The sequence below is a fragment of the Apiospora hydei genome, assembly GCF_038363865.1.
Source record: "Apiospora hydei strain CBS 114990 chromosome Unknown utg000004l_segment0_segment0, whole genome shotgun sequence".
Taxonomy (NCBI): Eukaryota; Fungi; Ascomycota; class Sordariomycetes; order Amphisphaeriales; family Apiosporaceae; genus Apiospora; species Apiospora hydei.
In genome coordinates, this window is record NW_027117363.1 from 1,449,311 (window position 1) to 1,464,645 (window position 15,335).

Genomic DNA, 15,335 nt, shown 5'->3' on the forward strand with positions numbered 1-15,335 from the left:
TCTGCTTACCTGGATGGTGAAGCAGGTCAAGGCATAAGTTACGAAAAAGTAAAGAATTACGAGAATATATATACACGCATATGGTTAGCGGCGTTTTGGGGTGGTGGTATCATGCCAGCTTTACGTAGATTAGATCAACTCACGTATCTAGATGAGGACTTCTGAACAGAGTGGATGGACTCAACGTCGTCAGGGAATAATGTTGGTTCAGGCCGATTACACGCTGTAATGCATTTATTGGATATGACATGTATCAAACCCCTACTTCCAGCCCCTTTTTTCGTGAAACGACTGCCTGGCCCGGCAGAATTATGAACACGGCCAAGGCCGGGCTATCAACCTCCGTGACAGCTCTGCATATTATATACTTGTCATAAACGAGCGAAGTCTGAACCCCACGACTTCACGTGCTGCGGCATCTGGGTATGCAACTGTCGGAACGTGGAACTGTGTACGTCAGCGACCCGGGCTCCACGCACGTCGCTCGTGGAAGATCTGGGGATAGGCGTGTACTAGCTCATGCAGAAGGGTCAGTAGCAGGAGGTCGAACGTGACGCCCCTGTCAGGCACCCGCTGGATGTACTTGAAAGGTCCCCGACACTCCGCAACTGCCGTGCCCATGTATTCGGGTTTCACATGCTTTCATCCGGGCCTTTTACATATGGGATGGATAGGGTAGATGGATATGGTAGATGTAGATTTCTTGTTGTCTCTGTATCACGTACGGCTACCTGTATGGACTTCAAGTCTCATGACTACGTAGCCTTGAAGTGGCAAGAGAACGAAAGTCCGAATAATTTTGGAACACACGATAGGGATGGTGATGAGTTCAAGGCATGGTCAAACAGAACCCAACGAGAGAAGGTTGTGAATCACCCTCATTAGCTTGGGTATAGGGCCTACCAGCTGCAACAAAGCCGCACTCAACACGCAGGGGCTCGGATATAATGTGACCACATTATACCAATTCAACTTAAGTTATGATAGTCTCTTAGTCCTCTCAGCTTTCGCCTCTTGACCGTCTACTCGGAAGAGTTACACAACGAGTCCGTGGACCAAAAGTCTACTATGTAAGCTCGGAGTAGTAACGAAGCGCGATGCTGGGCTTGTTCCTCACTATACCTTACCGGTCCAAGCACAGAAAACGGTCTCAGCCAATACTAGAAGTACAAATGGAAAACAATTAAATATTGAAAGGAGAGAAAGGGAGAGAAAGGGGGAGAAGAAGAAGAAGAGAGGGCCATAAGGGGAAGGTAAGATCTGGTAGACCCACATCAGCAGCTGTCCAAGCCTTTTGATTGGTTCCAGCCGCCCAAATTCCCCACAGCCACAAGAAGCCTCCTTAGATGGAAAACTCCAGCGCATATCCCACGATATCCTGTTCTATAAACGGCCAAAACAAAACAAACAAATTTACAAAAAGAGACACAATCGTAAGTGCACTAGCCGCGAATCGAACGCGGGGCCCATCGAAAATTCGTTTTTACGGAATGGCAACGATGGATTTTACCACTAAACCACTAGTGCTGAAGTCCTTGATGAACTGACTGATGCACGAATCATGTACTAACTGTATCTATATAGATTACGTTGAATAAGCCGAAGGCCGTTGTCAAGCAGGCTGGTGGCCACCGAGTGAATGTCCTGAAGCCTTGCAACAACGATATCCTAAAGAGCCAGGTGCAATAGTCGCAAATAATGCTACGATCCCTGGAACTAATAAGAAAGCCGATTCAGCGAAGAACTATTTCTCTACCGGCTGCTTACCCATGTATAGGAGAGCAGTTGATGGGTTGCGTTGAAATATGAAGAAAGCAAAGGGAATAAAGTGGAAAGGAGACCAGGGCATCGCGGGTCTGTTGCCGGCTTACCCATGCTGTTATGTGTGATCTTCATGTAACATGTACTAGCAACGTAGAAAATCGCAAGCGGAAAAGACACAGAACGCTGAGCATACCATCAGAGCAATAATTTCATAGCTATGGTCTGTTGTTTCCTTCATGATGACAAGTACGACAACTAGAGTCACCTATAAGACCGAATGCTTCATGATGGCTGCGGGAATGTTCTGGGTGATCGCACTACTTGTCGTGTCCAATAGCTTCATACAGAACCCAGAATATGGTACAAACGAAAAAACACTTTATACTCATTCGTTCGAAAGACGCTCGATGATTTGACAAGACCTTGAGCTATGCTCCGCCCACCCTAGCACGGTACTCATCATCAATCACAAAGACCGCCGGCCCTCTCAAACGCCGCCCGCAAAGCCTGGCAGTATCTCCTCTACGTCCCTCGCGGGTTGGTTCTCAAAATCGACGCAGTAGATAGGCGCTTCCGTCAGGTTCACACCCAGGGCTCCGGGTCCGGGCCCGGCATGACCTCGTACATATACGACGCATTGAGCCAGGCCACGCGGACAGCGTAGTCAACTTGGCCCTAGTCCTCATCAACGCTCGATCGCTTGTAGTACTTGTAGTAAACCGACTTATTGGCCTTGGCCTTGTCCTTTATCTTCAGCCTCTGCAGCAGCGGCACTCCATAGCTCTTGAGCGCGCCGCCGTGCACAAATGCTATCTCGCCGGTATCGGGGTGGTGCTGAGCGAAGCTGTGCCCGTAGAGCCGTTTGACGGGTTCCTGGTCCATCTCGGAACGTGGTCGTGGCAGCATGGTGCCGACCAACGTGGCCCATTTCCGGGGCCGTACTCCTGATAAGTCGCGGAGTCCCAGAGCACGGCCGGGTCGAGGTTGGCGGGCACGTTGTCCGAGTCCAGAAGCAGCGGCTCGGCGAGCCGCGTGTTGAGGATGGCCGCGGTCTTGAGCTGGAAATTGATGTGCGAGATGTCGTTGTACTGCGTCTTACTGAAGTAGAGGTTGTGGGGTCTGAACAGGTCGTTGATAGTGAAGTTAACGCCGAGCTCTCTGATCAGATCCAGCTTGGTTTTCGCATTCAGCTCCCCGGCCCAGTGATGCAGCTCGACAGGTAGTACACTGCCGAGGTTGCGCAAAGAGCGAACAAGAACCCTGACATGCTTCAGGCTCTTTGGGTGATCCCCGACGACCACAATACCACGTCCCACGAAAGGGGCATGGTTGGTGACACGGTAGGGCAAAATGTTTTCCTTCACAAATACCTGCCACCTCAAGCGCATCGCCTCTACCTCAAGGTCAGACGGCGGATTGGATGGTAAGGTTTTGGATACCAGATACCGGCAAGAGGGTAGCTGATTAACAACGAGGTTTGAACGTTCACATTGCCGCCTCAAAATAGGCATTCCACACAGCTGAGGAGCAAGGCCTGGAATCATCTTCAATGCCGCCCATTGGCTTCGTATTGGAACTACGTGCAGAGTTACTGGAGTCAATAACGTAAGAGCATCGTGAACAACGAATATGGGCGGTTTGTCTGATGAGGATCTGATCGCACTTACCGAATCACGCTCTTAACAATCAGTCAGGCAGGCAATCGAGACCTTCTACTATTCTCCCAGGTAATGGTTCGTGTTCCTACGAACAACTCGAACTTGGGAGGGAAAGTTTGCGTTATGCTTCATATGAGCGTCTGCATATGGGTGATTGGGGTTACGATAGTTTCAAGGCCTGTGTTGGCAACTCAAACTCGCCTGAAAGCTCGGGGGGTGTAAATTGAAGCCAGTTTCAAAGTTGGAAATGTTCAACGCCTCCTATTTTGGAAGAGGAAAGGGCAGAAAATATAAAGGGGTCCCGCGCCTGCAGACTAAAACAATCGTTCAAGTCGCTCGCCACTCTTTGTAAATTCCTCGTCGGACCCTTAAGCGATTGGTCTTTGTCGTATCAGACTCGACTCAGTAACGCAGCCAATGAGATCGCATGCTTACAAGCCCAAGGATATATGCGAAATATTCTAAGACACCATGAGGTGTGGCGTTGTAAGACAAAAATGATTTTGCAGAACCGAGCATTCAACCATATGTTGATCAAATTACTGGCACCGCCGTATAAGTAATTGATGCTTTCCGGCAGCCCAGAACTAGTCGGCATTTATCAAGTGAGGGGAATCCGGAAGAGTCGGCGTGCCGTCCATGGCTGAGCCTCTCTGAGTAGGAGGAGGCAGAAAATGTGTTTGTTGTTGTATAAAAGGGGCAGACATTTCCCAGCGGATGGCCAGGTGTTTGTCATCCATCGTATCCCAAGACCTTGGCATGGCCAACCACTACCCCTGAGCAAAATGCGCTTCTCCACCAATATGCCTATCTTGGCAGGCTTCTTAGTTGGCCAGTCTGCTGCTTGCGCACCTGGGAAATACCAGTGTACTCGCTGTGGCTGGCAGGACGACGACAACTGGCGTTGCTCTGACCTGGTAAGCCTCTATTTGAATACACCGCAGAAAGCTGGTAACTGAACAAGGAATGCAGGAGGTCTGCAAAACCAGTGGCAACTGGCAGAGAATGTACGACTGCCAAAGTCAGGGGTTCAATATTTGGTGTCATTAGTCCGGCGATAGCTTCTGGTGGGGTTGACAATGGATGTTTGGCGCTTATTCCATAGCTGGATCAAGATGGCTGCAGCAACCGCAATAACTAGGTCGTTTCCAACGGTCTCTTTCTTTGATTTTCGGTGATCGTCAAGAGTGCTTTGTCGTAAAGTCATGGCTGAAAATCAAGTAGTCCTACGTCGCGATATCCCAACCCTGGATGGCCCAAGGCTAATGGTTCACTGAATCTGAAGTCACTGACGAATATGTGCGAAACGGGCATGATTGGTGGTACTGACACCTGGTCGGCAGTCCATTGCATTATGTATTAGTATGTTTATCGAGGCCGAGTCGACTGCGGATTCGCGGTGTGGCGGGGGCCCTGGCATGTGATGTATATGGCATGCCCCAAACTCATAGGCGCTCGGAGACCCAGTGCCACCATTTGTCGACCTTGCCTTCGGTGACGCTGCCGCCAACGATGTCCACCTCGAGGTTGAATTCTTGCATCTGGCCGAACGTGAACTTTTCCGACCCATATTCGCCCAGCCAATCATCGTTCTCTCCGTTGTCCACGTCGTCAATGCCGACTCCAGAAGCGAGCAGTCCCTTGCTTCTGCTCTTTCGTATCCTCCCCAGCTCAGCTTCCAGGTTGCTCTTGACCAAGGTGGCGGGCAGTGCCGTGAACAAGTCCGACTTGTTGGCCGCGATCAAAACGTTGATAGCACTGGGCGTCTTCGACGTCTTTACCGAGCTCACGCGCTTTTGGAGAGCCAACAGCACTTCGTAGAGGTAGTTTGCCGTGGCGGCCAGGTTCTCGTCCAGCGTGGCGGCGTCGAGCATAAATACGATCCCCTTCAGACCCTCTCGCGCAACGAGGCTGTCCATGGCGAAGTTGCGCAGCTTGCCGTGGCCGGGGGTGTCGACGAGCAGGAATTTCTTGTGCTCGCCGGGAGCGTCATCTTTGACTGCCTCGCGGAAGGACAGGTGCTGGTCGACCGAGACGGTCAATTCGATCGACTGGGGAACCTGCGAGGTGTGGGTGGATATCGCAGCATCTCCGCGCTCGAGCAGGGTCAATAAGGCCGTTTTGCCAGCGCCCGGGGGTCCTACGAGAACGACGGAGGGGAGGCTCGTGTACGGGGTCGACTGGGTCACAAAGATATGGACGATGATAGGTACGAGAACGACGATGAGGGCGCCGACGACGAAGACGGGGGTCGAAGGCGTCAGGATGTACTCGATGTACTCGATTAACTGCTCCATGGGGGTCGGCATTTTTGAAGTTGCGAATCGATGCTTCGGAAGACAGAACCGGTGACCGCTACCGTTCAAAGGTAGGAAGAAGCAGAAGCAGTGTTGCTGCTGTCGGTGTTAAATAGGGCGAGAGGGCCAAGGCTAGGGAAGTACAGGTGTTGTTTCTCGAAAGATTGTGGCCTTATAGTCGGAGCCTTGCACGATGCAGATCCTTGCTACCAATGACGGGAATAGTTTGGCTTGAGCTAGGTGTCAGTGGTCAGTGTGTGCTGCTGTAGGTTTAGGTTAGTGGTTGGGTGGTTAGGCCAGTAGGTGACTGTAGCCTCCACTGTAGGTCAGTACCTAAAAGTTGTCTTGCCAAGCCTGAGGCTTCCAATCTGGCTCGATTACTGTACACCATTGATGATAGACATACCCTGGCCGGCCGGGGTATTTTGGGCCAATGGCAGGGCGCTGTTCGGATGCGAGTGGTAGCAGTGCAGCACTAGCCGTGGCTCAGACGCCCTGGATTCGTGGATTAAGTTAAGGGACTGACGACTGGCAACAGCTTGTCGAAGGCGGCTGACCAACTCTCTCGTCTGGGCAGACGAAGTTGACGCAAAAGTAATTGGCTAGCTACATGTACAAGTATTGTGTGTTGCTCATACTCTGACTGCTCTTTGAGTCTTCTGCTTTTCTTTTAGCCCGGCGCGCAACAGCTCGTCTTCTTTATCCCGACGCACGTCCTGCATTGCGCTCCAGTGGGTGTGTGGTGTCATCCGATCTTGCCTGCTGCAGCAGCCACGCGACAAGAAACTCCGTTTCAACTTCCAACGCCCTGCTGGGACGCCTATCCCTAAACCTGTCTCTCTCGTCAGCAACTCCCCTCCTTACCGAAAGGAACGTCTGCGACCAATTCCAACCACACGAGATATCGAGGCACCAACACACTGACGGCGCTCATGTCGCAATCCAACGGCAACTCGGCCGCTGGCATGCCGAAACAGCCGGCGTCCAAGGCCGCTGCCGCCACTCCCAAGGTCAACGCAGAAGCCGTCGAGATGGGGAGCATGCAGCAGGGGACTACTCCCCATCAGAGCCCGAGATCATGCAAGTAGCAAGAGTAGGAGATATACCCACTATGGAGAAGCTATTTGAGCAGAAGGACTACGATGCTACCTTTACCGACGAGGAGGGCATCACGCCGCTACATGTGAGCGCCCAGAGCCACGGGATTGAGGCGAGAACAACATGCTGACTGCTATATAGTGGGCGGCCATCAACAACCAGTATGGAATGGTCAAGTTCCTGATCGACAAGGGCGCCGACATCAACAAGAAAGGCGGCGAGTCTGTCGCAACACCCCTGCAATGGGCCGCCCAGCGTTCCAACTACTACACCGTGAACCTTCTTCTGCAACATGGCGCCGACCCTCTCATCACCGATTCGCAAGGCTACAACACCCTTCACATCTCGACTTTTGGTGGGAACATACTCTTGATCACGCTTCTGCTCCACCAAGGCATCCCCGTCGATGTCGTGGATAGCTATGGCCACACGGCGCTCATGTGGGCGGCGTATAAGGGCTTCCCCTATGCGTGGACCTGTTCCTCAGATGGGGTGCGAGTGTGCACGCGAAGGACGAGCAGGGGTTCACGGCGCTACACTGGGCGCTGGTCAAGGGGTCACCGCCGTGTATCCTGAAAATTATCGAGTATGGTGCCGATCGCTTTGCAAAGACCGACACGGGCAAGACGCCCGCAATCACGGCTCAGGACCTTAACACCGTCAACGCCTGGCACCGCGCCCTCAAGGAGTGCGGCTACACCGAGGATGGCCATGCCGCGATACCCTGGTGGCCCGGCGCATCATACTTCCTCCAGGACAAGCGCAGCTTCATGAACCGCTTCCTCTTCGTATTACCAGTCGCTATGCTCTGGTCCGAGTTGATAGTGTTATCCTACCTGCCCATCATCTTGTCCGTACCGATCGCAATTGCAGCGGGCTTTGGGTTCCAATGGGTAACTAACCAGGTCATCGAATTTGGACCACCAGACATGAGACATCTTCACAAAACAGTACGTCTTTGCCCTCCCCGAGTCAAACACTAACGTTGCTAACTTGTCGCAGCCATGGCTGACGGGCATCTTCGCTGCGTCGCTCTTCTTGGTCGGCACGAGTTGGTTGTGGTCTGTATTGCCAGGTGAGTATTGCTTATCCGAATCTGACAGGCTGGTACTAACCTCTCATCAGGCACATTCTCCGATAGCTTCTTCCTGAACGTCGTGTTTGCCGCTTTCTTCGGCATGACTGTGCATTTCTACATTTCGTGCATGGTCTACGATCCTGGCTATGTACCGAAACTGAACGGGATCGCTGAGCAAAAGGCCGTGATTGACGAGCTCTTGAGCCTGTGGAAGTTTGACGAAGCCAACTTCTGCGTGTCTTGCATGATCCGAACGCCTCTGCGAAGCAAGCACTGCAAGAAGTGCCAACGCTGTGTGGCAAAGCATGACCACCACTGTCCGTGGGTCAACAACTGCGTCGGCGTCAACAACCACCGGCACTTCTTCCTCTACCTCATATCTCTGACCATCGGTATTCTGTCCTTTGACTGGTTGCTTTACAGCTACTTCTCAACGTTGACGTCGTCTGCCTCGGACAAATGTACCTTTTTCTCGGAAAGCGTGTGCAAGGTCCTCAACGCCGATCCTTATCTCGTTTTGCTGGGTATCTGGGCCACTCTGCAGTTGACGTGGGTCGGCATGCTCCTCTTCGTGCAGTTCGTGCAAGTCGCCCGCGCCATGACGACGTACGAGAACATGTACGGCATCAGCGACGGCGCATCGGCCAACCACACCCAAGGATTCACATCGACGGGCGCGCCGCTGGACCCTAACCATCCCGACGCCGGTGCGCCCCCAGCGCGGCGGACGACCCGCTCGGCAACCGTCCCCACGGCGCGCCCGGCCACCGCCACCGCCAGGGCTTCATCAAGCAGTGGAGCCGCATCCTGGGCATTGACACCTTCATCGAGACGGCGACAGGCCGGGGCGCTGCGACCGGCGCCGGCAAGAACAGGCGCAAGAACAAGACGAACCCCCTACTCCAAGGGCTACATGCAGAACTGCAAGGACTTCTGGTGCGACCCGGCGCCCATGTTCGGGCGCCGTGAGACGGGCGAGGCCATGTTCGGTGGACGCAAGATTAATTGGACCGATGTCTACGAGAGTCCGGCTCTGATGGACGCTGGGCTGGCCTCCTCCGGCAGGAGGCGCGGTGGATACGAGTCCGTTGCTGGGGATGATCAGGTTTAGGATGAATGACGTGATAATTCCGGCGTTGAATTTTAGAAGATGAAGAAACAGAAGGGTGGTTTGAAATTTCATCTTTTGCAAGAAATGCGGATAGAAAGATGGGAAAAGAACATGTTATGAGTAAGCGACATCAGAGTTTTATCATGGACGACGATGGGACGAAAGCGGGCTGGGGGTAGTATCCTCCAAGGAGTATAACACCAGCGCTTCATTATTGCTTTATGGAAGCCAGAGGGCATGAATGACCGTGTATCGACTGCAATGATTTAGGAGTCGCAGTCGTACTTTGGAACAGGCGAAATTCGAATTGCGCCTGTATACCTTTACGCTTAACTCTACCTTGTACGCATTTATGTCAATTCGGGGAGGCTTAGATGTCCTGGGGAGTAATGAATATAACCCTCTATACTTGATTCCACCTCTCATTGTTGCCTGAATCTCCGCGGACTAAGACGGCGTATAGAGGCCTCGTCAAATTTGGGCTACGTGATCTGGCCCCTGATGAGCTTGAAAAAGCAGTTGGCGCACAGAATCTGTCGATTGTTGCTAGCCCTTTCTAAGATGTGGAGGACGTTATGTCATATCTCGACCGTGGCCCCTTTCCGCACAGGCGTGACCACCATTTTCATCGTGAGATGTACATGCTTAGACCCAATCACCTGCCCCGGCCCCGACCTCTGCCTCCGCCCCGGCCGCCTCGGCCACCCCCTTGGCGGTCTTTGCCTTGCGGGGTCCGGATCGTGATGCCCTCGGGGAGATCGGCGACCTTTTCGCCATCCTTCCAGAGCTGACCTACCCCCTGCCGCCGTCCGCGCACCTCCTTGAAGTACTTGAGCGGCACGCAGCCGTTCTCGTCGCCCTCGGTCAGCACGACGCCGTTGGAGCTCAGCCACCACTTCATATCGCCGTTGCGCAGGCTGGCCTCGACGTCGACGAACATGAGGATCTCGGCGTCGGCGCGCATGCCGCTGATCACCTTGGGCTTGCCGCCCCTCTCCTCCTTCGCCGGCGCCGCAGCCGCTTCATCGCCGGCCTCGTGGACTTGCGGCTCTTTGGTACCGCTACCGCTACCGCTACCGCTGCTGGCGGCGGCGGCAGCGGTGGTGGGGTTGCCGTCCTCGGGCAGACCGGTGCCGAAGTGGACGTGGGTGCGGCCCATCTTCTTGAGCCCGCCGCTCTCGACGATGGCGGGCCAGAAGGCGAAGTAGGTGCCGTGGACGACGACGTCGGGCACGTTGGCGGCCTCGAGCGTGATGGGCGCGTGCAGGGCCTCGCTGGCCAGCTCGATGCTGTGGCCCTGGTTGGCGCGGATGAGCCAGTCCTTGGGGTCCGTCGAGTCGGCGTCCGCCTCCGAGACGGGCTTCAGGGTGAAGCGCTTCTTGGCGTTGTCCCGCTCGACCTTTTGGATCTCCGCCAGGGTCGGCTTGAGGGACCGGATCCGGGGCCATTGGAACTGGAGGATACGGGCATTAGTAGGCGTTTGAAAACAGAAAGATTAGAATAAATAAAAACTCACCACTTGGTCCAACCGGGCAAAGCCCTCCCCGTTCATCTCGATGCCGGCATCGCTAGCCTTATGTCTAAGCAGGGCTGAGAGCGCCTTACTGAGCAAGACCTCGCGATCCGGTTCGTGACCGCCGCCGCCGCCCCCTCGTTTGCCTCGCTTGCCTCCTCTGCCACCGCCGCCGCCGCCTTGCCGACCCCCTCGCAGGGCCAGGTTCTCCAACCTCTCGGCAGCGGCATCATCGATGAGACCGTCGTCAGCCATGGTTAACACGGCACCACTACTCCGCTGGCGGCTGGATGATGACAAGCTTGAAAATGAAGAAAATAACCGTGTGGCGTTGTTTTTATAGAAAAGCAACGGGGTAGCGGAAAAGTCACACAGTCGCCGCCGTGCTGTTGTTGCGTTGCCGTAGTGGTGGTGATTTTTTTGATGTGGATGGTCTTGCTAGACCGAAGAGACTCGGGCAGAAATGCAACACTCCTAACTCGATTGATGAGCGCCAGTTTCTCGGTCTTATGTATTTTGATTCCGGAACAGGGCGCCTTGTGAATCAGCAAGCAGCAGATGTACTTTATGTATTCTTGTCGGAACTCCCTTTACATCAAAATGTGTGTTTGCTCTTGCGCTGGTGGGGCACTGGTACTGGCACGACTTCTGGAAGCAGGTTACCCAACGTTCGGCCTGAGTCACTGGCAAGGCCCGCTGCGTACTACTAGAAATAGTAAAAGTATGGCAGCCACCAGAGTCACTGGCAAAACATTGCGCACACGCAGACTTCTAAATCAAGATCGCGTAGCACGAGAAATGGCTCGGGGGAAAAAAAAACTTGAAAATCGTTGTCGAGTGTGCCTGTCCACAAAACCCAAACATTGATACATTATTGTCGGTCGTAACAGACCCCATATCTACATGGTACAGCTTCGTGAATTCCACTCCCTCAGCTTCTGGCCGAGAATATCCAGACACGGACGAGTGTTTCCTTTCCCCCTCCCCTTTCAATAACGCCTTTTTGGTTTGCATAAACTTAGTTGACAAGCCATGGCTGATTTTTCCTTATGCCGAATCCCCCCTAATAAATCAAAATCTTTCCTATGCCCTCGCTAAATTGATATACAAGTGAAATCATGTGGTGCAGGCCAAAATCCGCTTTGGCAAGTTCCTGTAATGACAGGATAATAACGCTCCGGGGAGAATGTATGGGGGTATTATGATGTGAAAAAACCCTTCCAGAAAACCACCTCCTGCCTGCCTATGCCGTGTCCACGCGCAGAGCAAACGCCATCATCAGAATAATTCAAATGGCAGGTCTATAGGTACAAAGATCATGAGCGTAACATATCGTAGCAATCGTCTCATCGATATCTCCCATTCTGGGCCGTCGTCGGGCTGCTCGCCGCCATGCTCTCCCGGTTGCGCCCGTTCGTGTGTAGGCTCCCAGCTCGGGCAATGCGTGAAATAGACCCCAGAGAGAAGTGCCTCTGTCCGCGTTCTTCCGCCAGTTTGTCCGACAGGCTGTTCGTCTCACGCTCACTCCGTTCACGCTCAGGCGTCACCCTCTCATTGTAATATCGTCGAGAACTCAATCCGCTCGACGAAGCCGACGGCTGCGAGAGTCGCGAACTGAGCGTGGACGGTGTCAATCGTTTCCTGGGCAAGGCCGAAGAAGCCGATGGGCTCATCTCGGTGGAGGGCAACGGAACATTGGAGCTGTGATTGGTCTCGATGGAGGGCAGTGGAACGCTGGACCTGTACTCTCGCCCACTTCTCGTGACAGCGACTTCAGTTATGGCACGGGATGGTGCTCTCATCCGAGGCGATTCCTCCTCGTACTCCACGTTGCGTCGCGTCCGAAGCAACGATGTGGAACGCATTGGTGTCTCCTCCGGCTCTTCCGTTCCTGCGCGACGCGTTCGAAGTAGTGTTGATTTGCGTCCAGTCTGCTCCTCTGGTTCTTCCGTCACGGCTCTACGAGTGCGGGGAATCAGAAGCGAGGTTCTCCGACCGCTCGCATCAGAAGGCGTCGGCGGCAAATTCGAAGAATATCTGCTGGGGCTGGAAACATTGCTCGCCTGCAGCATGCTGCTGCGTTTCTCTTCGAGGCGAGACATAGCCCTTGGGCTCGTGACGAGAGAATGTGGACTTCGATCAACCATGGCCGCGCTTGGTCGTCGCTGGGGGCAACGCCAGTAAATTTAGGAATGGATGGGCTCGCCAGTCCCGTGAATCTAATAGTGGGACTCGAAGGAGGCTCAGGTTCCGCAGGTGGCATGGTTGTAGGTTGTTGTAGCAACTGCAATTGCTGTTTGGGCTGTGCTTGCCCCTCGCTGAGCGCCAGACACAGCTCTGTAAGGCTGCGGCAGATGCTATCCGCTTTCCGTCTCAGCTGGCGGTTGGTGACATTTGCGCCGGCGCCCGTGTTGGAGGCGCCACTAGATATGGGGCCTGGTTGGCCAGCAGCACCGATCATGGTCGATAAGGCCAACGCATCGCTGGCTGCAGTCTCTAGGGCGCTGTAGACATCAAAAGTTAGGAACGACTTCGATTTGCCCAAGGCCGACTGAAGCAACGGGTGGCCTTCTCGTTGCGATGTAGAAACAGTGCTGGAAGCGTCGTTGTGCTGCACTCCACTGGTCGAGCCGCGTTTGGGCGACGCGGACATGGTGGTCGCATTAGTAGTGGCAGTCGGTGGCCTGTCGTCCGAGGCACGCGACATGGCTGCCCCGGATGTTGGGGGGATCTTTCCAGTCAGCTCAAGACGGTGGATACGGGACTTGAGTTCATCAAGCTCATCCCATACAGTCGAAGGTGCTGCTGTTGATGTGGATGATTCGGTCTGGATATCCCCAGGCTGGGTTTCTTGCTTCTGGGGTACGAGTGGTGATGAGTTGTATGCACGGCCAGTACCGTAGGAGGACAAACCAGGTTGTTTAAGAGACGTAGACGACGTACGTGCGGGGGCGCCGGCAGCCGACTCTGTTATGGACTGCCTCCTACGACCGTACGCAGAGCTGGCTTCCGAGAGGATGTCCTGGGTTGGTATTGTTCGTGGCGTTATGGGCGGCCGCGATGCGGCGCCGTTCACTCTAGATTTGGTGCCGTCTGAACTCTGGTCCTGACGATATGTCAAGATCCGCTTTGGTGAAGCCCTCTCCACCATTTGGTCCAAGCCATAAGCTCTATTCCTTGAAGTTTCCTGGTCTGACATTCGCCTGGAGAACTGAGGGGAGATAGAGGTAGATAGGAGGGAACAGCCGCGGATAATGGCCGGCGATGTGATCGTATTACTCGCGACTACGTATGAGTTAGTCATGTGTGGTAGGGACAGCTTCCAGGCTTTTTTCTTCTTCTCATGCCAATAGATCACGCATAGGTGCCGAAAAAGCCATTGAGAACATGCACTTACTACCGCGTTAGACTCTGGTTCCTCCCGTGCCATTTTGAGAAAGACGTCACCACTGTCGTCGTCCATTTCTGCCCGGTCTGCTGCGGAATCCTGTGGCGCCCAGCGAACCGTATCGTCGTCTTGCCTTCCCTCCAAAGCCCGGAGTGTTCTGTCGCGGTGGTTGGAATCGCCCCCTTTGGCGTCTTCGTAACGAGGTGATGTGAAATTCATGTCGATCCCAAAGCTTCGCCTTGAACCGGAGGATCGAAACGAACGAATGGGTGGTATAGATGTTGAGGGCCCCGTGGGTGGTAAGCCAGCTGAGCCTGGCGGTTTGTAGGATACAGGCGGCCTTCTAGTGGCAGACGTCCTCTTGTCGTCAGACGCCGATTTTCTTTTGACCGACTTGGGGAGTATGAGCTCCCTCTTGCCTTGCGCGCAGTCTTGCGCAATGTCGGCTGCAGCACGCTGGCTGCCTTCTGCTGAATTAAATCGTTGATGAGCGCCCAGCGCCTGGCGCGAACCAGATGCGAAATCTAGGACGCTGGTACTAGTACTAGACGTTGGCGCGCGACGTTTCGGTGGTTGGGAAGCCACGACAGTCTCAGTGGAGTCAGTAGTGGTCAATGGCGACTTGGTTCCGTCGGTATTGGACGGCTGTGATGCTTTTGTTGTTATCAATTGGTCTGCATGTGCAGGCGCAGACTCAGGTTCAGGTTCAGGTTGAGTTGACGACACCGGATCCGGCGAGTCAGTGTGTCGCGCGTCAATTTTGGTTGTCGCGCCTTGCACGGTGGAGTTGGTTCCAGGCGGCTGGAATGCTGAAGGCCGAGAATCTTCGGGGTCCGCGTCTGGGGAAGCGGGCAATTGTTCGGGTGAGACAGGAGTAGTAGCAGAAGGATTGTCTCGTCCGCTATCAAACGCGTTGGAGGACGATTGAATGTGCGTCTCTGTCTCGGTATCGCCCGGAGTGACAGGTGACGGGATGCCGTGTAACAAGGATGGATGAGCCAAGCTTTCCTTTTTTCAGGTCGGTGAAACGAAAAGCCGGCAACTTGGATGAGCTGTGGCTTTGCCGATGATCATGATAGTTGGTGCGATTATTTGGCGCGTCCGACGAGGTCGTTGGAGATATGGCCGCGGTGGATGTGGTGGTGGACAATGATGAAAACGGGGGTGGTTCGCTGCTGTCCGGCGGCTGATGGGCAGGAATGGGATTGCTGGTCAGGGCCGCTGAAGCTGATGCTTTAGCGGTATCAGGTGTCTCTGCCATGATTCTTGCGCGCACTGTTCCTACTAATTCGCCTTCTCAATGCAATGCACCCCGGTCCTCTTTTTTAACTGGCCTTCTGCCTTTTGCCTTTCGCTTTTTCTGCTCATCCGAACTCTCAAATGAGCTCGAATTTGCTGCCGTGGGTTCCTAATAACGTATTCTAGGGA

At 54.0% G+C, this 15,335-nt stretch overlaps 5 protein-coding genes across 5 annotated transcripts; 1 reads left to right on the forward strand and 4 right to left on the reverse strand.

Moving 5' to 3' along the window:
- Positions 1-2,573: 2,573 nt before the first annotated feature.
- On the reverse strand, positions 2,574-3,152 carry PG997_002965 (glycosyltransferase family 71; the record flags this gene model as incomplete). The annotated part of the gene is made up of 1 exon (XM_066807280.1): positions 2,574-3,152. The coding sequence occupies one exon, from the start codon at positions 3,150-3,152 to the stop codon at positions 2,574-2,576; it is 579 nt and encodes a 192-aa protein (XP_066670898.1).
- A 1,715-nt stretch (positions 3,153-4,867) lies between these two features.
- Positions 4,868-5,731, reverse strand: PG997_002966 (uncharacterized protein; the record flags this gene model as incomplete). Its single annotated transcript, XM_066807281.1, has 1 exon — positions 4,868-5,731. One exon carries the CDS (start codon positions 5,729-5,731, stop codon positions 4,868-4,870), a length of 864 nt encoding a protein of 287 aa, XP_066670899.1.
- A 920-nt stretch (positions 5,732-6,651) lies between these two features.
- On the forward strand, positions 6,652-9,006 carry PG997_002967 (uncharacterized protein; the record flags this gene model as incomplete). Its single annotated transcript, XM_066807282.1, has 7 exons — positions 6,652-6,744; positions 6,789-6,902; positions 6,959-7,266; positions 7,305-7,671; positions 7,723-7,767; positions 7,820-7,892; positions 7,943-9,006. The coding sequence occupies 7 exons, from the start codon at positions 6,652-6,654 to the stop codon at positions 9,004-9,006; spliced, it is 2,064 nt and encodes a 687-aa protein (XP_066670900.1).
- A 655-nt stretch (positions 9,007-9,661) lies between these two features.
- PG997_002968 (uncharacterized protein) lies at positions 9,662-10,774 on the reverse strand (the record flags this gene model as incomplete). The annotated part of the gene is made up of 2 exons (XM_066807283.1): positions 9,662-10,459; positions 10,523-10,774. The coding sequence occupies 2 exons, from the start codon at positions 10,772-10,774 to the stop codon at positions 9,662-9,664; spliced, it is 1,050 nt and encodes a 349-aa protein (XP_066670901.1).
- Positions 10,775-11,865: 1,091 nt separating this feature from the next.
- PG997_002969 (uncharacterized protein) lies at positions 11,866-15,168 on the reverse strand (the record flags this gene model as incomplete). The annotated part of the gene is made up of 4 exons (XM_066807284.1): positions 11,866-12,625; positions 12,664-13,730; positions 13,917-14,808; positions 15,014-15,168. The coding sequence occupies 4 exons, from the start codon at positions 15,166-15,168 to the stop codon at positions 11,866-11,868; spliced, it is 2,874 nt and encodes a 957-aa protein (XP_066670902.1).
- Between the last annotated feature and the right edge of the window lie 167 nt (positions 15,169-15,335).